The 18,532-nt window shown below is 35.1% G+C and overlaps 1 protein-coding gene across 2 annotated transcripts in view; it reads right to left on the reverse strand.

The window, feature by feature from the left end:
• Positions 1 to 18,532, reverse strand: part of FAM135A (family with sequence similarity 135 member A) — a 78,262-nt gene that overhangs the window by 23,751 nt on the left and 35,979 nt on the right. Inside the window, exons 4-12 of one of the 2 annotated variants that reach the window (XM_058019717.1) lie at positions 17,308 to 17,387; positions 13,018 to 13,160; positions 12,832 to 12,902; positions 12,344 to 12,517; positions 9,930 to 10,056; positions 9,420 to 9,573; positions 6,559 to 6,636; positions 4,348 to 4,397; positions 2,045 to 2,200 (exon numbers count right to left, since the gene is read on the reverse strand). In XM_058019717.1, the coding sequence (XP_057875700.1) occupies positions 2,045 to 2,200; positions 4,348 to 4,397; positions 6,559 to 6,636; positions 9,420 to 9,573; positions 9,930 to 10,056; positions 12,344 to 12,517; positions 12,832 to 12,902; positions 13,018 to 13,160; positions 17,308 to 17,387 (1,033 nt within the window). The remainder of the gene's footprint in view (positions 1 to 2,044; positions 2,201 to 4,347; positions 4,398 to 6,558; positions 6,637 to 9,419; positions 9,574 to 9,929; positions 10,057 to 12,343; positions 12,518 to 12,831; positions 12,903 to 13,017; positions 13,161 to 17,307; positions 17,388 to 18,532) is intronic. The other variant, XM_058019718.1, reaches the window with a different exon arrangement.

The following is an 18,532-nucleotide window of genomic DNA, read 5'->3' on the forward strand; positions in this document are numbered from 1 at the left end:
GGGAAGTGGTGGAACCACCATCTGTGGGAGTGTTCAAAATACATTTGGATATGGCACATGGGGATCTGGTTTAGTGCTGAATGTGGTGGTGCTGGGTTGATAGTTTGACTTGACCTTAAAGGTCTTTTTTTCCCACCCTAACAATTCCATGACTCTAAATGTCAACATATAGTCTCCAAATAGGAGAATCAGTAGATCATCTTTTAAATGTCAATTAAATCCAATAACCAAAAAACCTGCATCACTTGGTATGTGCAGATAATGGCTCCAGTGGAACATGCTCATCAATATAGATTTCCTGAGGTATGTTTATAAAATCCCTCTGAATATAAATTCTCAAGATACTATTAATAAAAGTTACAATTTATTATACTAAGCATTGCAAAACAAGGTCCAAAACCAACTGAACACACTCTTAGAAAAGGCTGAAATTTAGCAGCTCTTTTTCATTTAAAGGTTTACTGAATTTATGGATTATGAGTTCCTGCTCTACTGCCACATGGGAGGCCCAGTGGAGCAATGGTTTCTTACATATATTTTAATTACATGTATTTGCAAAGTATTCAAACTCATATAATCTTGGAGTGCAGAAAACAAGTGTCCATTTTAAAATGAAGTAATATCACATTGTTGGTTCTAAGTTGGCTCAGTCAGCCTGCTTGCTTTCTGCTATCAGGCACTAAATAAAAATGTGATTTTAGGATTACCCATGCCTTGCATCTCCTCTTGAGTCTTTGACTGATTATAGAGTATCTGCAAAGTACAGTGACAGGTAACAAAAGGAGTGAGTATAACAGCAAGTCATAATGATGCAGGGCATGCAGATGTGTAATCTGGAGGAAGGGAACTCCTATTTGAATTTTTGTCAAACTGGAAAGCATCACAGAAATACTTTTAATATGTGCAATGTCTCAATTCCCATAGTACAGTGAAATACTTGGATTTATACTCCCTAAAACAATTGCAGGAAAACTCAATAATTAAGGCATTTATGACCTAAGGAGGATAACTTACATCACAGATTTTAAAAGAACCACATTTAAGAAGATAAATACATAATAATCTTTTCTGGAGCAGTAGAAATTCATATATTACTTCTTCCTTTGGTTTTACTAAATATAAATTTTTACAAACACTAACATACCAGCAGCTGAATGCAAATGCAGGCTAAATGAAACAGTACTCTTGTTTCATACCTTCCACCAGTTAATTTGAGGGATTCCAGTATTTATACAAAACCCACCGAAAGGTAAGATTCGTAGAGAGACAATAAAATGACACCTTTCTTATGGCTAGCACATCAAACTAATAACCCTTTGCATTCTTTGTGAAAGATTCCATTTATTCTCTATAACAGGCTATTTCCACAACCACCATTTCCTCACTAAACAATGTGATTTATCAAGGAAAAGCAATGCTTTAGTCCATATGTGGTTATATTTCACTATGGGAAGAGCACTGCAGTGGTTCTGCTTGCAGAGAGCCCAGAGCAATTGCACACACCCACAGACAGACCAACAGCACTGCAGATGGGTTAGTACACACACACACATGCCTGATCATTTTACATACCCTTCTTTTACAAATTCCCATGTAAAAGACTTCTCAAAACTTATTAACATCATAAATCCTTAATTCAGAAAGAAATACACTTTGTTTATGATGTAAGCAGGCAGCCTAAATGCAGAGAAGTAAAATGTAGGGTGGGCACAAGACATGGCTCCTACAGAAAAGTACATCAGTCTGCACAAATATATGTTATTCCAAATCCTGCCATCTGTCTTCTGAACTGCATTTCTTATTCAAAAAAAACCAATTAATTACCTGGTTCATAAACATAAATAGTATGTTTTATGCATTATATTCCAGCAACATTATACATTATATACAAGGTAACAAATGAAATGGAACAGCTCCCTTTACAATTCTAACCAGCTTTTCAGAATATAAATAGAAAAATGGTAATCTGGAGGCTCATTGTGATAAACATTGCCATAACAATGTGTCCCAGCAAACATATGAAGGTCTCTGGGTCAATACTTACTCTTAATGTGTGATGCTCTTGTGCTAGCAAAGCTGTGACCTCCTCTTGTAAGGTAATGACCTCCAGAAACTGCCCCCAGAGAGCCATCAGAAGTGAGCAAAGCTGGGCAAGATTCATATTTATAAGTTCTGCCAGTTCATCAGGATTTTCCATTTTCTGAAGTCAGGAAAAAATATTTATGTGATTCACTGATGAAACCATAATGTACACACAGGAATAATAATAAAAATGTATACTTTATCTTAGGGGGAATTTTAATTTAAAAAGCAACTTTCAAATGAGAACCATTTAAACTAAGTATCAAAACTGGATGTCCTGGAGTTTCCTCAAAACAAGACAATGGATAAATCTATGTTAAAACAGTAATAGATTATTTTATGTCGTATTAAATATTTATCCCATTGCTTTTTAGAATTAGGACTCCTGTCCAAAAATTAAAGCAATAATTCCACTTATGGCAAAGATAACTGAGTTCAACTGTTGTATTTTCTAACATGTAAAAGTCCAGTGTGCCTGAAAGGAAGAAGAATCAGGAAACCAAAAATTGACACTTGCTATGTTAGTCCAACTTTGACAAAATCTTAAGAATTTAATAAAGATATCTCCATTTCAGAATAGTTATTACTCACAATAACCTTTATAAGATGCTATGTATTATAGCAATGTTATAGCACAGCCTTCCAAGAACCAGATCACACCAGGACAAATTCGGTGTGAAACAAGTTTTGCTTTTTGTACAATTTAATGTAATCCTGTGATACAGTTCCACAGCAATTGTAGATAGCTAGGCTTATGTTCCCTGCCATTTTAGAAAATAACACAGTTTTTCAGAAACTCATTGTAGGCCCATAAGGCACTGAGGCAAAGGGTTTAAAATGAAAAGATAGTAAAGAACCAACTCTAGCAATATTACAGAGTTAGTAGAAAAAAGGATTGGGAATATAGAAACACCAACTTAACCAATAAGAAGAGAAATAAGAGAAACTTTTGATATGAATTGTACAAAACAGAACGAAGAAAACAGAAAATGTTTAGCAAGCTTGTTAGTGTTCAAAACCACATAATCACGGGGGATTATATGCGGTGCTTTTTATTAAGAGCTCTGGGAATCGGGGTATATTCAACCCAAATCTGACTCCGACCATACATCCGAAATGATCATGTTTTATACTCTATAGTTGCATAACTTTCATGTTAATTATTAAACTTATATTGTTCTATTGTATACATAAATTTAGCCCCTCTCTGAATTTCCAACATAGTTTCTCACTATTCTTCTTATGGTTATATAATAATTACATTTAGTTACTAAACAATCATCACATCTAACAATTATATAATTTATCATACTGCTGACGCAGGTGCAGTTGATCTGGGAAAGCACAAAGCCTATCATTTTAGATTCTATCTTTAACTTTTTCCAGGGTTCCACTATCAAGCTAAGGGAGAAACTAACGAATTTAGAGAAGCTATGTAAATACAAAAACTATTTTAATACATAAATTATTTAAATTATAATAAATTATAAATTATTTATTTAATACATAGATTATTCGTTGCCCATAGAGAGCTAGCAGGGCTGAATTTGTCTCCAGTTATACAAATTACATCCTTTAAAAGCCCACATTACACTTTCTGGCAGTTATACTACTACTGCACTACTAAAGGTGAGCTTCCAAGCTGGGCCCACTTGCCAGCAAAGGGTGGATAAACTTTCAAGAAGTTCTAAAACCTGTCCTTCAGACTTCACCATGACCAAGAGATTGGTTATTCAGCTGGGGCTAGCTCTGACTATGGAGAGAGATGGGGAGACAAATCTAAGCCATTTAAAGCAGACAGTGTTTCCTTAAGAATGTAGGGAAACAGGAAAAGGAGACAGCATCAGAACAAGTGCTTTTAGATGAGGGGATGACTTGCTGAATCTCCTTTTGTAAAACTTATTACTGTTTGATCTTGCATCATTGCTATTTGGTAACATCCAATCCCAAAAAAATCTAATTTTAACTGCAGAAAATTCAAAGTGTGATTTCCATACAAGTAATCCACCTTTCTAAACTTTCAGTTTCATGACATAAATAGTTACACAGCTACCACTGACACACCAAGCCACCAGATCAACAGTTCAGTTTTGGCGACAATTGCGCAATTTCTCTTTGGATGAAGAGTTTAAATAAGTGCTGGGGAAAAACATAGATGCTGTCATCCCTGAAACAAAGAGTTTATTCCCAAGTAGCATATAAAATCAGCACATTCTACTTTTATAGTTATTTCACTTATTTAATACATGAAAAAAAGCCCTGTACCTTGACTTCTTCACACAATTCTGTAAGACGAATTTCTACATCTATGTTTTCTGGAAAGATGAGAGGACATACCCATGAGTAATGTACTTTCTCAGTTGCAGAGTGAAACAACAAATTATCTCACAAAACAATTTTAAGACATGAAAAAGAATTCATCAAATAAAACTTGAAGCCATATTAAGTGCCACAGTTATTAAGTAAACTGTAAACTTCCATTAAAATTCTTCATAGTAATTTCTGAGATTGAGGACAGAACATAATTAAGAAAAAAAATTTGCAATTATCATGATTGCTTATCATGACACCTTGTCAAGGACAACAATTTTGTATTCAAAATTAAATTTGAAAGTACTGTAGTTTAGATGATAGAGTTTTCAGATTATCCACTGCTATTCAGCAGCAATGTCATCATTTCAAATCAAGGTAATACAATTCCTCTCCTACCAGATTTTCTAGAGAAGCCTTATTCCCATATCATTTTTCTGAAGGTATATAATTTACAAGATACATGAATATAAATATGAATCTTTAGTTGTATGAGGAATTTCTTTAGTTAATTAAAGTGTTCTTTAAGTGATCTCTCAGTAGCTCAATGTTAAGAGCAAATCAATCTAACACAGTATGGCAGCTTAAACTGGATCTGAACTTTGAGTCACTCATTTATGAAGAGAACAGATATATTCCTTCAAAAAGATATTTTTCCCTGTTAAACAGCCCTGTTTACTTTGGAGGATTTGATAAATCAAATAATCATTTGGTATTATGTTTAATTTCCTTCTGCATCTGAAGTATGAGTAATAAGGGAACAATTAATAAACCCTAAAATTGCCTGTAACAAGAATTTATATTTCATTTTTGAAACACAGTATTAAGGACAAAAATGTTCAATATTTCTTGAAAACAGACAGCAACAAAATATGCCTTGAAAGCCCCAACAGTAACTTCAGGGTATGGATAATGAACAAAGGTGTACAGAACAGCAACAGTGTGTCTACTCAACTTCTCTCTAATTATGCCACCTATACTTGGTAAGTATATATTGATTTTGAACTAACAGCATTCACCATGCTTCAGTTTGATCTTAATGCCACACAAATTAACTCACACAACACGAGTTCTGAGGAAAAAAACAAATTGCAGAAATGTATGATGTTCTCAGAAACAAGCTGACAAAAGTTGTTTAAAGTATCTACATGTACCTTTTGCTAAACAGCACTTCATAATAATTTTTCTGAAAACATGTGAAAATAATTTAAGCTATAATACTAGTTTTGGTATGGCCACACAAATCTTGCCATTAGTGAAAAAATTAAATGGTTTACTTATGAAACCATACTGATTATTTGCTTGTCACACTTCAATTGAGAACAGGCTTGTGGAACAAGATTTAAAACCCTGAAATCTAAAATCATTATGGAAAACCCCTAACTATATTCATACCCCAATGCAATATTAAAAAGAGAAGACAGAATAGAGCTAACACAACACAAAAGGAATTTAAGCACTTACATTCTATAGCAGTAATGTTAACCAGCAAACATTTGATGCAATTTTGCTGGCTCTGCTAAAAATCAGTTTGGTTTCCTTTTTATATTAAAACCAAAACACATTTATAGATGATTAAAGTAGTGACCTGCTATTCTGTCCTTTTCCCAACAGAAACTTCCTTGTGCTTAAAGAGCTCTGTAATCTTTTGTCCAGCATCAAGCCCACACTGATGCTCCAGAGGGAAGACTGGCCCATGTAGATATGGACAAATACACCCTAAACACTGACAATGTCTTGGTAGTGTTTGGAAGAATTAAGTCTTGAGATACCAGAAGGAATCTGAAAGATTTCTCAGAAAACAAAGGTATTAACTATCTTTAAATAGCTAAAAATCATGAGTCTGTGTTGCATTAAATGAAGCTATAATTTTAAGCTATTTTTTAAATGTTGACGACTGACTGAACTTTCACTCATTTTTGTTTAGTAAAGTAGAACAACACTAAACCAAAAAACAGCAATGATGTCTCATTTTATCATCTATTTATCAGCCTAAAATTTAGTAGCTCAATTCTGTAGACTTCAGAGTTCAACACGTTTGCTATGGCAGAATATTGAAATTGTTTCTCTCTACAAAAGGAGTAACATTTTATATCATTAATAAGAATATATTTTATAATATCAATAAAAATCTGAGGGATGATATCACCTGCTTTGGAAACATACCTAGGTAGGCGGTTCTCTGGGTTCGTGGATATTTTCTTCTGAGAAGGCGTTCATAAAGGACCTGCATGCTGGCCTTGGCTAGTTACAGGGATTGTACACACATGACTAGTTACTACACTCCTTTTTTCACCTGTGATTTATTATTTGCCTTAAAGTTAGTAAAAGAGCTTATTTCTAGCCTAGCAATTAGTGCAGTTAGATCAGTACACGAAAACAAATCATTTTAGGGTAGTTTCTAGATTAGCACTTGTGATACACATTAAGATAGGGTTTTTTATTTCCTGAAACCAGTAATATTTAAATGCTCAATTACAGTTAGAGTCCAACAGCTGTCTTCACATGCTTCTGCAAAATCAGTGCCTTGTGTTAAAATTTTATGACAGAGAAATAGCAAAGCAAACAGAAGAAACAAAATTAAAGAGGGAATAATTTTATCTTTAAAAAAAAGATGATTCTGAAGTTTAAACAGGACTGCATATTCTCTTCTGTAATGCGTATTTAAACTTCACAGATAAAATATCCACTATAAAAAAGTTAATTTACTTTAAAATTTTTAAATGCAAATTACAATTGTGTACTTTGTGAAGTCTAGTGAGCCTCAATTTCTTTACAGAAACTTAGCAGAAACATAGCTTTCTTTTTTTTTTTGTTAACTGCTGATGGATTTTGGAAACAGTGTTAATGGCAGGTATTATTTTTCATAAGCAAAATGTGAGTAATAATTAAAGCTTACATTATTAGTACTTCTTGTTATATCAATTGTCCCAATCAATGTACAAACAAAATAACCAAAGTAAATGAAAAAGATATTTATAAATATGAAAAAAACCAAGTAATTTTAGCAGAGACTTAAAAAATGAAAATAAAATATTAAACCCACAGGAAACAAACTGTCAGTAGACTATGTACAATGAATGTTAAATCTAAGTTGTCATTTTCTCTTCAGATATTTATTGTGAGCATTTCTGTTCAAAACTACATTCCTAAAAATAAGCTAAATTACCCATATAGATGAGAAAAGGTCTGATTCAAGTTCCACTGAAGCTTGTGAGTGGTTTTGGTGACTTCAATGTGGTTGTAAGATACAACCCAATATTGCATTGTCAGTATGCAACTCAATGGCAGCTTTTTTCTATTACATATACATTTTGAAGAAATATTTTAGGGAAACTGAAGATCATATCTAAAACATTTAAGTATTGAGATTTAGTCTAAGCCTATCCTTAGAACAACAATAGTGCCATCAAACTCAATATATTGAGTTGATAAAGCAAATCCAGAGAAGGGCAAATAGCTGGTGAAGGGTCTGGAGCACAAGCCCCGTGAGGAGCAGCAAAGGGAGCTGGGGTTCTTCAACGTGGAGAAAAGGAGGAGGCTCAGGGGAGACCTTACTGCTCCTCTATAACTGCCTGAAAGGAGGAGTAGCCAGGGGTCAGCCTCTTCTCCCAGCTAACAAGTGGCACAAGAGGAAATGGTCTCAAGTTGTACTAGAGGAGGCTTATATTGGATATCAGGAACAACTTCTCCACTGAAAGGGTGGTCAGGCATTGGAACAGCCTGCCAAGGGAAGTGGGGGAGTCACCATCCCTGGAAGCATTCTAAAGGCATGTGGATGTGACACTTGGGAGATGTGGTTTAGTGGTGAACATGGTGTTGCTGGCTTAATTGTTGGACTTCATGATTTTTAGAAGTTATTTCCAACCTAAATGACCCTCTGATTCTATGGTTTGAGAAAAAGTATATTTTCACCTTACAAGGAAAACTAAGAGTTGAGTCACTCCTTTAATAAGGTGTTTCCCTCCATATCAAAACTAAGATAACTGGCAGAAAAGTGTAGCAGTAACTGTAGCAGTATTTTTGCTTCAATAAAGAAAACACCTCAGTTTCTAGTATTTTTCTATGGACAGCTTTGTAATATGCTTCCTGAATTTTTTTCCACGACAAATGCCTTAGTATTAATGAAGATATATAAATAAAGAAATGAAACATTCTTTGAATCACTAACTGACCACATCACGTTTTTAAAATCTTTCATATCTCAATCATCAACCTTACTGTTTCACTGTGCTTAGTTTTGACACTGATAAAATTAAACAATACAAAAATAAATAAGTATTGTCTACAATCCATATAAATGCCAAATGATCTTTTTTTTCTTTAGTAGACCATGAGTAAAAGAAGTATATGGTTGCTGAGGAAAAAGTCTAAATTGTTGTTTACAATGCCAATAGATTTTCCTTTCTTACTTCCACTGCTCTTCTAGTTCACAAATCAAGGTTAGGCTCTCTAATATATCTTCATTCTACAGAAAAGAAATGTACATGTACATTTCCATACATTACATGTAATATATTTGCAGTTACTTTTATCACATGTGGTTAGCTAGAAATCTTCATGGCAACTAAGTCTGCTTAAAAAGTTAAACTACAAACTAAGCCAGCAGCAGTTTTTTCTTGTAGGTCTTTTTGCATGTAAGTTTTCATTGAAATATTCTCCTCAAAGCTTACAGAATTTAGATTTTTGTACAAATATGCAATGTTTCCTTACAACAAACAAAGTGCAGTATGCTACTTGGATTAGGAGCTTCTCTAACTTTCTCACCACTAAACACAGTAATTTGAAAAAAGAGCAAATCAAAACCAAGAAGAAAAATATATATTTCCATAGATTAAGGCTGTTATCTCCTCCTTTTATTAGAGATGAGATAGTACTTGTTCCTTTGTTTTTCTTCAGTTATTAAATTTCAGATCAGTTTAAGCAAAAAACAGATGTAAGAGATATGCCATCAATGACAGGTTAATCTAGAAGAGGTCTTATAAACATTCACAAGAAAGTGATAAGTTTTATGAAATGGAACATACCCAGTTCAATTCGGTGAGAAGAGGGGAGATCCTTGGTTATTGTAATGAAATATCTATGTAACCCTTTGAAAGCAAGCAGCAAAGTGGCACAAAGTGTATAGTGGAAATTATAAGCATGGCTGAGGAAAGACTCTGAAACAACAAAACTGCAACCCTAGAATAAAAAAGAAAAGGCACATATTAATTTTATTTAATAAATGAAGTGTTAGCAGAATGACTAAAGATATAAGCAATTGCCTCTTTTCACAAACTTGATTTTTGTTTTCAATGGATTGCAAGACATTAAAAAAGGAGGTCAAGCATTTAATACTGTAAGCTTCCCATATGTACATTCCTGAAGCAGGTAACATAGTCTCTTGGAACAATTTTTCTCATTTCCCTTTTCACATGCCACCCCAAAACCACTTTAACAAAGTTCATTCTTTATCAAATAATATTCCTGCAGAAAAGATAAAATTCACACCTCCCCACAGAATACAAATGCAATTGTAAACTGCTATTTAATCTTACGTCTGCTGATAATTGTTTTGTGTAGTTATTGCCAAAGACCACGCTTTCAAGAGAAGGAATCACAGAGTCCCTGTTTTGTGCTGGTGCATTCCTGTTCAACCACGTATTCTTCACTGGGCGAGGAAAACTGCAAAAAGCACAAATGAACTGATAATCTGAACATACTGTGCCTCATTACATCCAATGCAAACTTCAATTAATTTAAACAATATTCCTGAAAGTTTAAGCCGGAAAGATAAATTTTGAACTATACAGGTATAAAGGATTCAGTTTCTGTGGATTTTGCTGTGAAGACTTAACCTCTTAAAAGTGAAGCAGTAGCAGGAAGTTCAAAGCTGTTACACAAACTGACATTGCTGTTTTCCTAAAGGATGCCTGACCTCTGCCTGCTGAGGAGGAGTTCAGGAAAAGGATTCCTGAACTCCTGGAAGAACAGAGCATCCTGCAACAGGAGCCTTGTGATAAAAACTAGGAAAGATGAATGAAAAAAATGAATGAATGCAGAAAGTGGAGACTATTAGATAACAGGCAGAAAAAAGCAATTACAGATTAAAGAAAAGCGTAGATTATACAGGAGTCCAGGGCTGTACCCAAGTAGAATTATCTTCACTTTCAAGGGCAGTGTTAACACTGGTTAACAGTTCCCAACACAAGGTGAGTCTGAATGCTACTCAGAAGAAAACACTCAAAAAGTGACAACTCCTTGGAAAGGAAGAGGTGCCAATAACGTAAGCATGATCCAAACAGAAGACCAAATTGTCACCCATGAAAGCCCAAAGGACAAAAAGGAGTGGTATCTGCAATTCTCAGCTTTTTCAGAAAGAAGTGCTCCAGAAAAGTGAGCCAGATATGGATCCAGCAACCATCAAACATTTGCTACATGGGACAGCTCAGCTGAAATAAAACACTGTAAATTTAAAAGTTTCTTCCTCTCCCCATCATAAAGGACAACTTGAATACTTAATTTTGTGGACACAGCAACACCCTACTCTCAGGATAACAAAAGCAGCACAGAAGATGCTGTTTTGTTTCAGTACCTCCTTACATAAACTGTATCAAGCTGAGGTTTAAAATTAAATAGCATTACTATATCATCACTTGAAAAGCCAGAAACTGAGGAAAAATGCATAGGAAACCCCTCAGATTTACTGCAACTTTTGAAAAAGGTCAGTAGGGAAAAGTATGTTTGTGCATAAAAATTAGTATCAAAACCTGTTTTTCATTTTCTAACAACAAATGATCAATATAAGTTAAATGCCTGAATCTCACTTGTGGGACAGTGTGACCATGTACATTTTTCATACATGATGCTACTTTAAGTAAATTTAAAAGTGCATTTATCAGATTATGTCTTCAACAACAATTCCCACCTTCTCAGTACTTGATTCTTTCCCAAATAAGGCTGTGCCATCTCTTCAGATGTGTTAGTTCATTTACTATATAACCATGTCTAAAACACATCACCAAAACAATTCAAACCAACTTGCAGGGGGAAAAACGACACAAACCCATGAAAGTCAGCTGAATCCTCCAGACCAGCCCAGCCCTCCAGCACAGAACAGCTGTCTAACACACTCAGAGATGCTGCTTTCCATGATGTGAAGACAGGCACAAGGAGTGGGAATACCTGAAGCTAGAGGTCTGGGTATTTATGGCACAGATCAGCCTTGAATATGAGGAAACTTGAGGGCAGTAGCATGGAGTATTTGGAGACCATGAAAGAAGGAAAAGATAGATATGCTAAAAAAAAGGTGTGCAAAGAATACTTCATATGAGTTACTGACTGTACAGCCCTTTTTCACACAGAGAGAGATGCAAAGTAAACAGAGATTGCAAAGGTTGACACAGTAGATGAAATTAAAAGGCTCCAGCAAAAAATAGCCAAAGTATTTTTTAAAGAAAGAAGTTAATTCTCCAGTTCCTTTTACTGAATAAAATGCTAAATGTATCATTTGCAGACATCACTGACATTGCAGTAGTAACTGAAAACTGTGAAGATAGTTAACAGAAGGCACCCTATTTGTATTAACAGCAGCTATTTCAGTCAGTGTGTATAGTGTACAGCAGATCTTCCTGATTAAAAAAATTCATAAATATTTATACATATAAACATACACTTACAAATAGAGATATTTATACAATCCTCCACTTCTCTGGCCTTGGGTATTCTCTCTCTTCTATACTACACATTCTTATTTCTAATTAAAAAGCCCTCAAAAATTGTTTCAGAAAATTTAAAAAACAAAAAGTTTCTCATCCCTCTGGATGAGAAATTCCAAATGAATGAGAATTCCAAAATCATGATAGAAAACAATACTGTCCATAGATTTAACTCCTTATTAAGTATTCCGGTTTTATAACATTTCCAATTGGACAATCAAGAATTGATTTGCATTTTATTAGTGAGAGATTACCTTATCAATGGCTGATGCAGAGCAACCAAAGAAGCATGGACTACAACCGATATGACAGAAAGGTGGAAGTAATCAAACATAACATTGACGTAATGATGAAGGCCCTGGTGGAGGTTAAAGTGCAACTTTAAAGTTCGGCTACTAATTGGTTGCAGTGTGCTCAGGTCATCTGGTCTAAAAAGAAACCAACAGAACAACATACAATTAGAACAATCATATTTAAAGTGCAAGTTATTATTAACTGACTCAGACAGCAATTTATCATAAGTCCATACTTTGGAACACAATGGCATTTCCACCAGAGAAAAAAAAGTTAGAATGAGACAAACCAGTTATGAAATCTTAAGCGACTTCAGCATTAGATTTCTTTTTTACCATCATTTATGTCTAATATGAACAAACTACATCTATAAATAATACAGATTTAAACAGATTAAGGGGTTAACATATATTCTTGCTTTAACAAAATCTTCTATATTTAAACTTACGAGTAGTCTGTATCCGTGAAGTGTAAATCTAATGTTAGCAGAAAATTCATTTCATTAAGCGACTCCTCAATCTACAAAGAAATTGTAGAAGCATGAAATCTTTCAGGTCCCTTATTTGTAATAACTCAAATTGTATATAACAAAGCCTAAATTATCTGAATATAGTAAATTTGAACAGCAGATTACCTTCCTCTCATCTAACAGCATTTTTATTTTGAAAATCATCACATCATTCACAGAAACTTCCTCATTTTTGTAAAGAATCTGAAATGTTTTACTGCAAACTATATTGTCATGGACTGAAGCGGGAAAGGCAAGATCTGTTGCACCTGAAGAGAGAAAAAAGTATTAATTTTTATTTATTTAATAATTTAATATTTTAATTAACTATTAAAAAAGAAAATTAATAATTTCCATCAGTTTCATGATTAATATTAAAATTGTAACAACATCAGTAATGTAAGTGGTTTTCAGTCAGTGACTGATGAAGTTTGAAGGGGTACATTTTGTTTCAAAGAAACACTATCAGTATTTTTAATATAATTTGCTTTTAATATAAGTTCTGAAGAATTTTTGCTTTGTTACAAACAAAAGACATTCTAGGCATCAAAAATTGCAATAAAAATCCTGAATTGTCTTCTTTCATCTAGCATTCATGTTAATTTGCAGGTTTTAACCACACTGAAAACAAAATTACCTACAGATGAGGCAAAGAGGTTAAATGACATATAGCACTCCACTGAATCAATCAAGAACAGAGATTGTTTGTTCTTTCTTTCAAGATCTTTGCATCCTACTCAGGCCAAACTAATACCAAGCTTATCACCTGAACCTGGCACTGTGCATGGAATATGACACTTCAAAGGCTACTCATCACAAAGAGCTCAGAAAAGTGTGATAAATGGTTGGGGAATCTTTTGCTGAAAAAAAAAAGACTTAAAAGATTTGGACAAAAAATGAGAAAGGGAATGATTTAAAACAGTAATTGAGGAAACATCATAATAGCAAAGGATTATCACACAGGAAGTATCATGATGGTTACTATCCTCTGGAAAAAACCTAGAAGAAGTTGGAACTTCGAAGAACAGAAATAACAGAAATACTGACACTTATAACTCCTCTTAAAAAATGGCACAATAACATCAACATCTTCCAAGACAAAATGTTTTAGAAATCGTGTACATGAGGGTGCAAAAGATTTTTTTAATTCTTTTGATTCTTCTTAATAAATTACTTCAAAGGAATCCACAAGAGGAAAAAAAAATCTGCAGTTTTCAGTCTACAGCTTTGGGGCCTCTGATAGAATATTACTGCCCTTGGCAAACATTCCCACTCTTAGTAACATCTTAATTCAACTTGTCCTCAGAAATGTACAAGTACTGGGTTTTGCTGAAGTGTTTTCATACATATCATCAGTTTAGATATCCTGGACAAAGTGCTTACAAAGGCTGAATCATTACTGTGTAATTCCCCTATGAATAATGCCACTTTCAGCTTCCATCCATCTGTGTCATCTGTTACAGCTGAAGGGCAGAGCAGGTATGGTTTCACTTGGCACATAATCTGATATAACTGCACAGCATCAGCAAAAGGGATCTCCCACTCCTGTCTGGAACAAAAGAAGTAATGGAGACAAATGGCTGAGGTCCCACTTGCTCTGCAGTGTCCAACCCTGAGCTGCAGCCCTGAGCTCTGCTGACCTCAGCGGAACACAAACCGGCACCCCCAGAAGAGAGAGAGGAGCTGCAGAGCAAGACCTGAGTCAGGAACAGGCTGAGCCACTTCCACATGGGGAGCAAGGTCTCACAAATGTGGGGTCATCAAGGCAAAACTGCTGTCTTTTAAATCAAAGGTGCACTGACTGGCCAGGACTATTCCTAAGCTTCTATCCACACAAAAAGCTGTTTCCACAATAGAGGAGAAAAAAAGTGGGAATTTTTTTACTCTTGCATATAAATGACGTATTTACTCTTACATATTCATTACTCTTGCATATAAATTTATTATATTTATATATATATATGTTTATATTTAGAAGATAATTTACTCTTGCATCATAAAACCAGACACCTCATTCCTTCCTAGTCTGCCTTCGCTGGTTTTTCCTCCCCCTTTTATTTTTCTCTGAAAACCAGCCATGAATTTTTGAGAGAAGGAGGAATTCAGAACATCTTCAAATCTGAAACAACCTCATAAAGGCTAAAAATAAATATGTTTTTCTTTTCATTTTCTACAGCACAACTACACCTTTCTTCAAAGTCCAAGAATAATAAAAGACCTTCACAAGACTGGAGCTATAGCAAGTGAATTGCTTTATCATATCTGTAATGACACTCGTGCTGTGTCCCAAGCAGTTCTTGTGAGCTACTAAAAGATGTGAAAAATAGAAATGGAAAAAAATACTTATTTAAATTAATGGAGGACTGCATGAAGAGCTGGGCAAGGGGTGAAAGGAGATAAAAGCGAACTGGAAAAAGAGGAAAAACTTAAGACTGTGTATTTGACTTGGGAAAATAAAAGGAGGAGAGACATCAAACAAATGATCTGTAAGAGAGGGGACAACACAGCCAAAGTAAGGAAACTGCAGATGACTTGTGCCTAGAAGAAGGCAAAATTACTTGGAGAGGAATGGGAAAATCATGACATGACAAAGCGAACAGAATTTAGAATAGGCAAATATGAGAAAGACTGAAAAGAGAGGAAAGTACAGAAAGAAGCACCTGATCAATACAGGACACCATTCCCAAGAGTGGGGATCCTGACCAGCCTCCTCTGTGGTCAGCAAGCAACATTTTCACACAGTGAATCAGCACTGTGCTACTCTATGCTGAGACCAATAGCAGCTATTTTCTGCACATAACAGCAGTCTCAGAATTGCTATCAGCTATTCCTCCTCCTAGAGCAGGAGGGCTGCATGTGAGCCTACAGCATCCAGCTCTGCTAAATCAAGCAGGTGGCTAAATGGAAATGGAAAGCAGAGGTTCTCAGCAAGACCTAGCACTACCATGTCCACAAGAAGGACAAAAAAACCCTTTTCACTGAGCAGCCTGTACCCTTCCTTCTGCTTTGTTGTGAGACAAACATTATCAGTACCTACCTGAAAACAGAACTGAGAAACTGATCGAAAAAGGGCCCCAAAAAGGGTTTGAAGGGGTTTGGGTTTCTTGTAAAACAGCTGCTTGTCAACTGAAAGAGTTCCCCAGCTGAGTTACCAGACCAAATCAAACATTTGTGTCAACAGCACACAGAGCAATATGAAGGTAAGACAGAGTGGCCAGGGGAATCAAGCATTCTTTTTTTTTTTCTTTGTCAGAACTGCTGATCTAAACTCACACCAAACTGCAGTCTTAATGTATGTACCCCTTTATGCCTAGTAACAGGAAACAAGAGCTAACACACATGTCACAATTTGCTAACAAGACTACAGCTTTCTGACAAAAAAATAACCTAAGATCATTCAAAAATATACCATGAAATGGAAAAACTTTTTTTTTCCCAGCAATATCAATCATATTATTCAGTGTCACTTCGAAAAAAGTGTGTTTTACTAAAGGATGTTTACCAGACTCAAATTCTCTAAACTGCATTAAACTTTGCCTTTGAAGTGGAGTAATCTTGGCTCATCAGAACTATTCATTTATTTCACACAAATCCAAGAAATATTTAGGAAGCTTGACCAAAATCCAGTATCTACATTGTTGCTGTACTCAGAGCTACTTTCAAAATAGCCTCAAAAATTCAGTTACATCCTATCAGACTGTATTCAGTTACATTTTCTCAGACTATATTGGGTTTTTCTTCCTTTAAATTCCCATAATTCCATGTAACATTTGAAAACTTAATTAATTTTTTGCTTTCCACCTTTTTACACCATGTTGAGGTATGGCCTACACAGAATTAGGCGAGCCCCAAGAGGTTTCTCTGGATTTAGTTTGCATGGACATAGAAATCAAAAGTGAATGACAGGTTTAAAAAAGAAAAAAGATAAGGGAAATCTGTTCAGGAGGCTAAATCAATTTTCAAGTGTTCCATTAGAGAACAACAGAGTAAGTTTGAAAACTGCATCCTTTCAAAGTGTTCTTTTCAGAAAAAGAATGGGCTTATCAATCTGTGTAAGAGTCTGTATCTGAAATTCTCCATTGCTTCCAGATATCTACTTAGATCTGCCCTTGGTCATCTTACCCTGAAACACGGAGAAGACTGAGCCAATCAGTGAAAAAAAACAGAAGAAACTCATACAAAGGAATCACCATATTTTGCTACCAGCAGAGACAATCAGCAGATGAAAAACAGTAACACAAATTCTGTAATCAACTTTTAAGTCCTATTGTTAAGAACAAAATATATTTGCATTGTGTTAGTAACAAAATTAAAAACACTTCTGTATTAGTTATAAAAATATACAACAAAAAGTGTAATTCCTCAATTAGCAAGGCAAGATAATGACCTAATTTACTGAAAAGTTTTTACACTTACCAGTTCCATGTAACAAACTAGCTTCCAGTATGTGTGGAATTCTTGGAGGAATTTTCATAGATGCACGAATCTGGTAAAAGCTAAAGCAAAAGAGTGATTTGCTAAAGATGTGTTACAGTACATCTCATTTACCATATACAGATACATTGACAAAGGCAGGAATGGATAATGGGAATAAGGAACAGATCAAGGAAGTCTACAAAGCTTAATACTGTCTCACTTGACCCTTACCTTGTTATATTTTATTTTTTTTAATTATTAACCAAAGTAATAGTCAAACATGAATAAAAAGAAATCCCAACACTAGCTTTTCCACACCCCACAGAGTTGGGGGAAATACCTGTAAAGACCTGCAGTAAACTACACTGGGAAACTGGTATGAATGAAAAATCAGGATTATCACATTCACTACAGTCATCTCAGAAGGATCTGCCATGTTGCACATCTGCAGGACTGCTATAATCAGTTGTGACACTGAAGGAGGTGAAACTGCAGTTTGTACAACTCCCCCCTCCAGGATCCTCTGAAAAAACACTGATTACCAGGCACTCCCTGTGCGGTTTGTGGCCACCAGCTATGCAAAAGTGCAAATAAAAGGTCACACTAAGCAAAACATGACAGTACCTTTATGCTATCAAAGCCAGGAACTGCAGGCTTCAAACTTAAAATTGAGAAAAACCCCAACACAAGTCTTCGGGGTCTCTACCCCATCTCTAAACCATTTTTCATCTTATTCAGTTCAATACCATTTCCAACTTTGATTTTCATCTAAGAAATCCTTAACTGTCACCAGACTGATTTTATGGAAGCCTCTACATAACACAAGCACCCACAAATACCCTTAGATGACACCTTCTAACCATCCCATCCCATTTCAGATAATTTATTTTTGTTTGAAGAATTAGCTTCAGTTCCTCAGTGAGCTGATGTGACCTACCACACAGCTCCACGAAGACTAGGACAAGTAAAAGAGGCAGCACAAACACAGGTAAAGAGGGTAAGAAAACCCCACCTTTTTGGATAGGAGCATTGTCATAAATGCCCTTAGGAGTACATTTTTACCCCTCATATTTCACCCTCAGTGTACACCCAATCACAGTCATGGTTTTCACCATCCCCAAAAATCCAAACCCAAACTAATGGATTTGTTGTTTTCTGATTTTGACTTCCAACATTTCAACTGAAGCTCCTCATCTGGGACTGAATGTGAATTAGCCTAACAATC

The sequence above is a fragment of the Melospiza georgiana genome, chromosome 3 (assembly GCF_028018845.1).
Source record: "Melospiza georgiana isolate bMelGeo1 chromosome 3, bMelGeo1.pri, whole genome shotgun sequence".
Classification (NCBI taxonomy): Eukaryota; Metazoa; Chordata; class Aves; order Passeriformes; family Passerellidae; genus Melospiza; species Melospiza georgiana.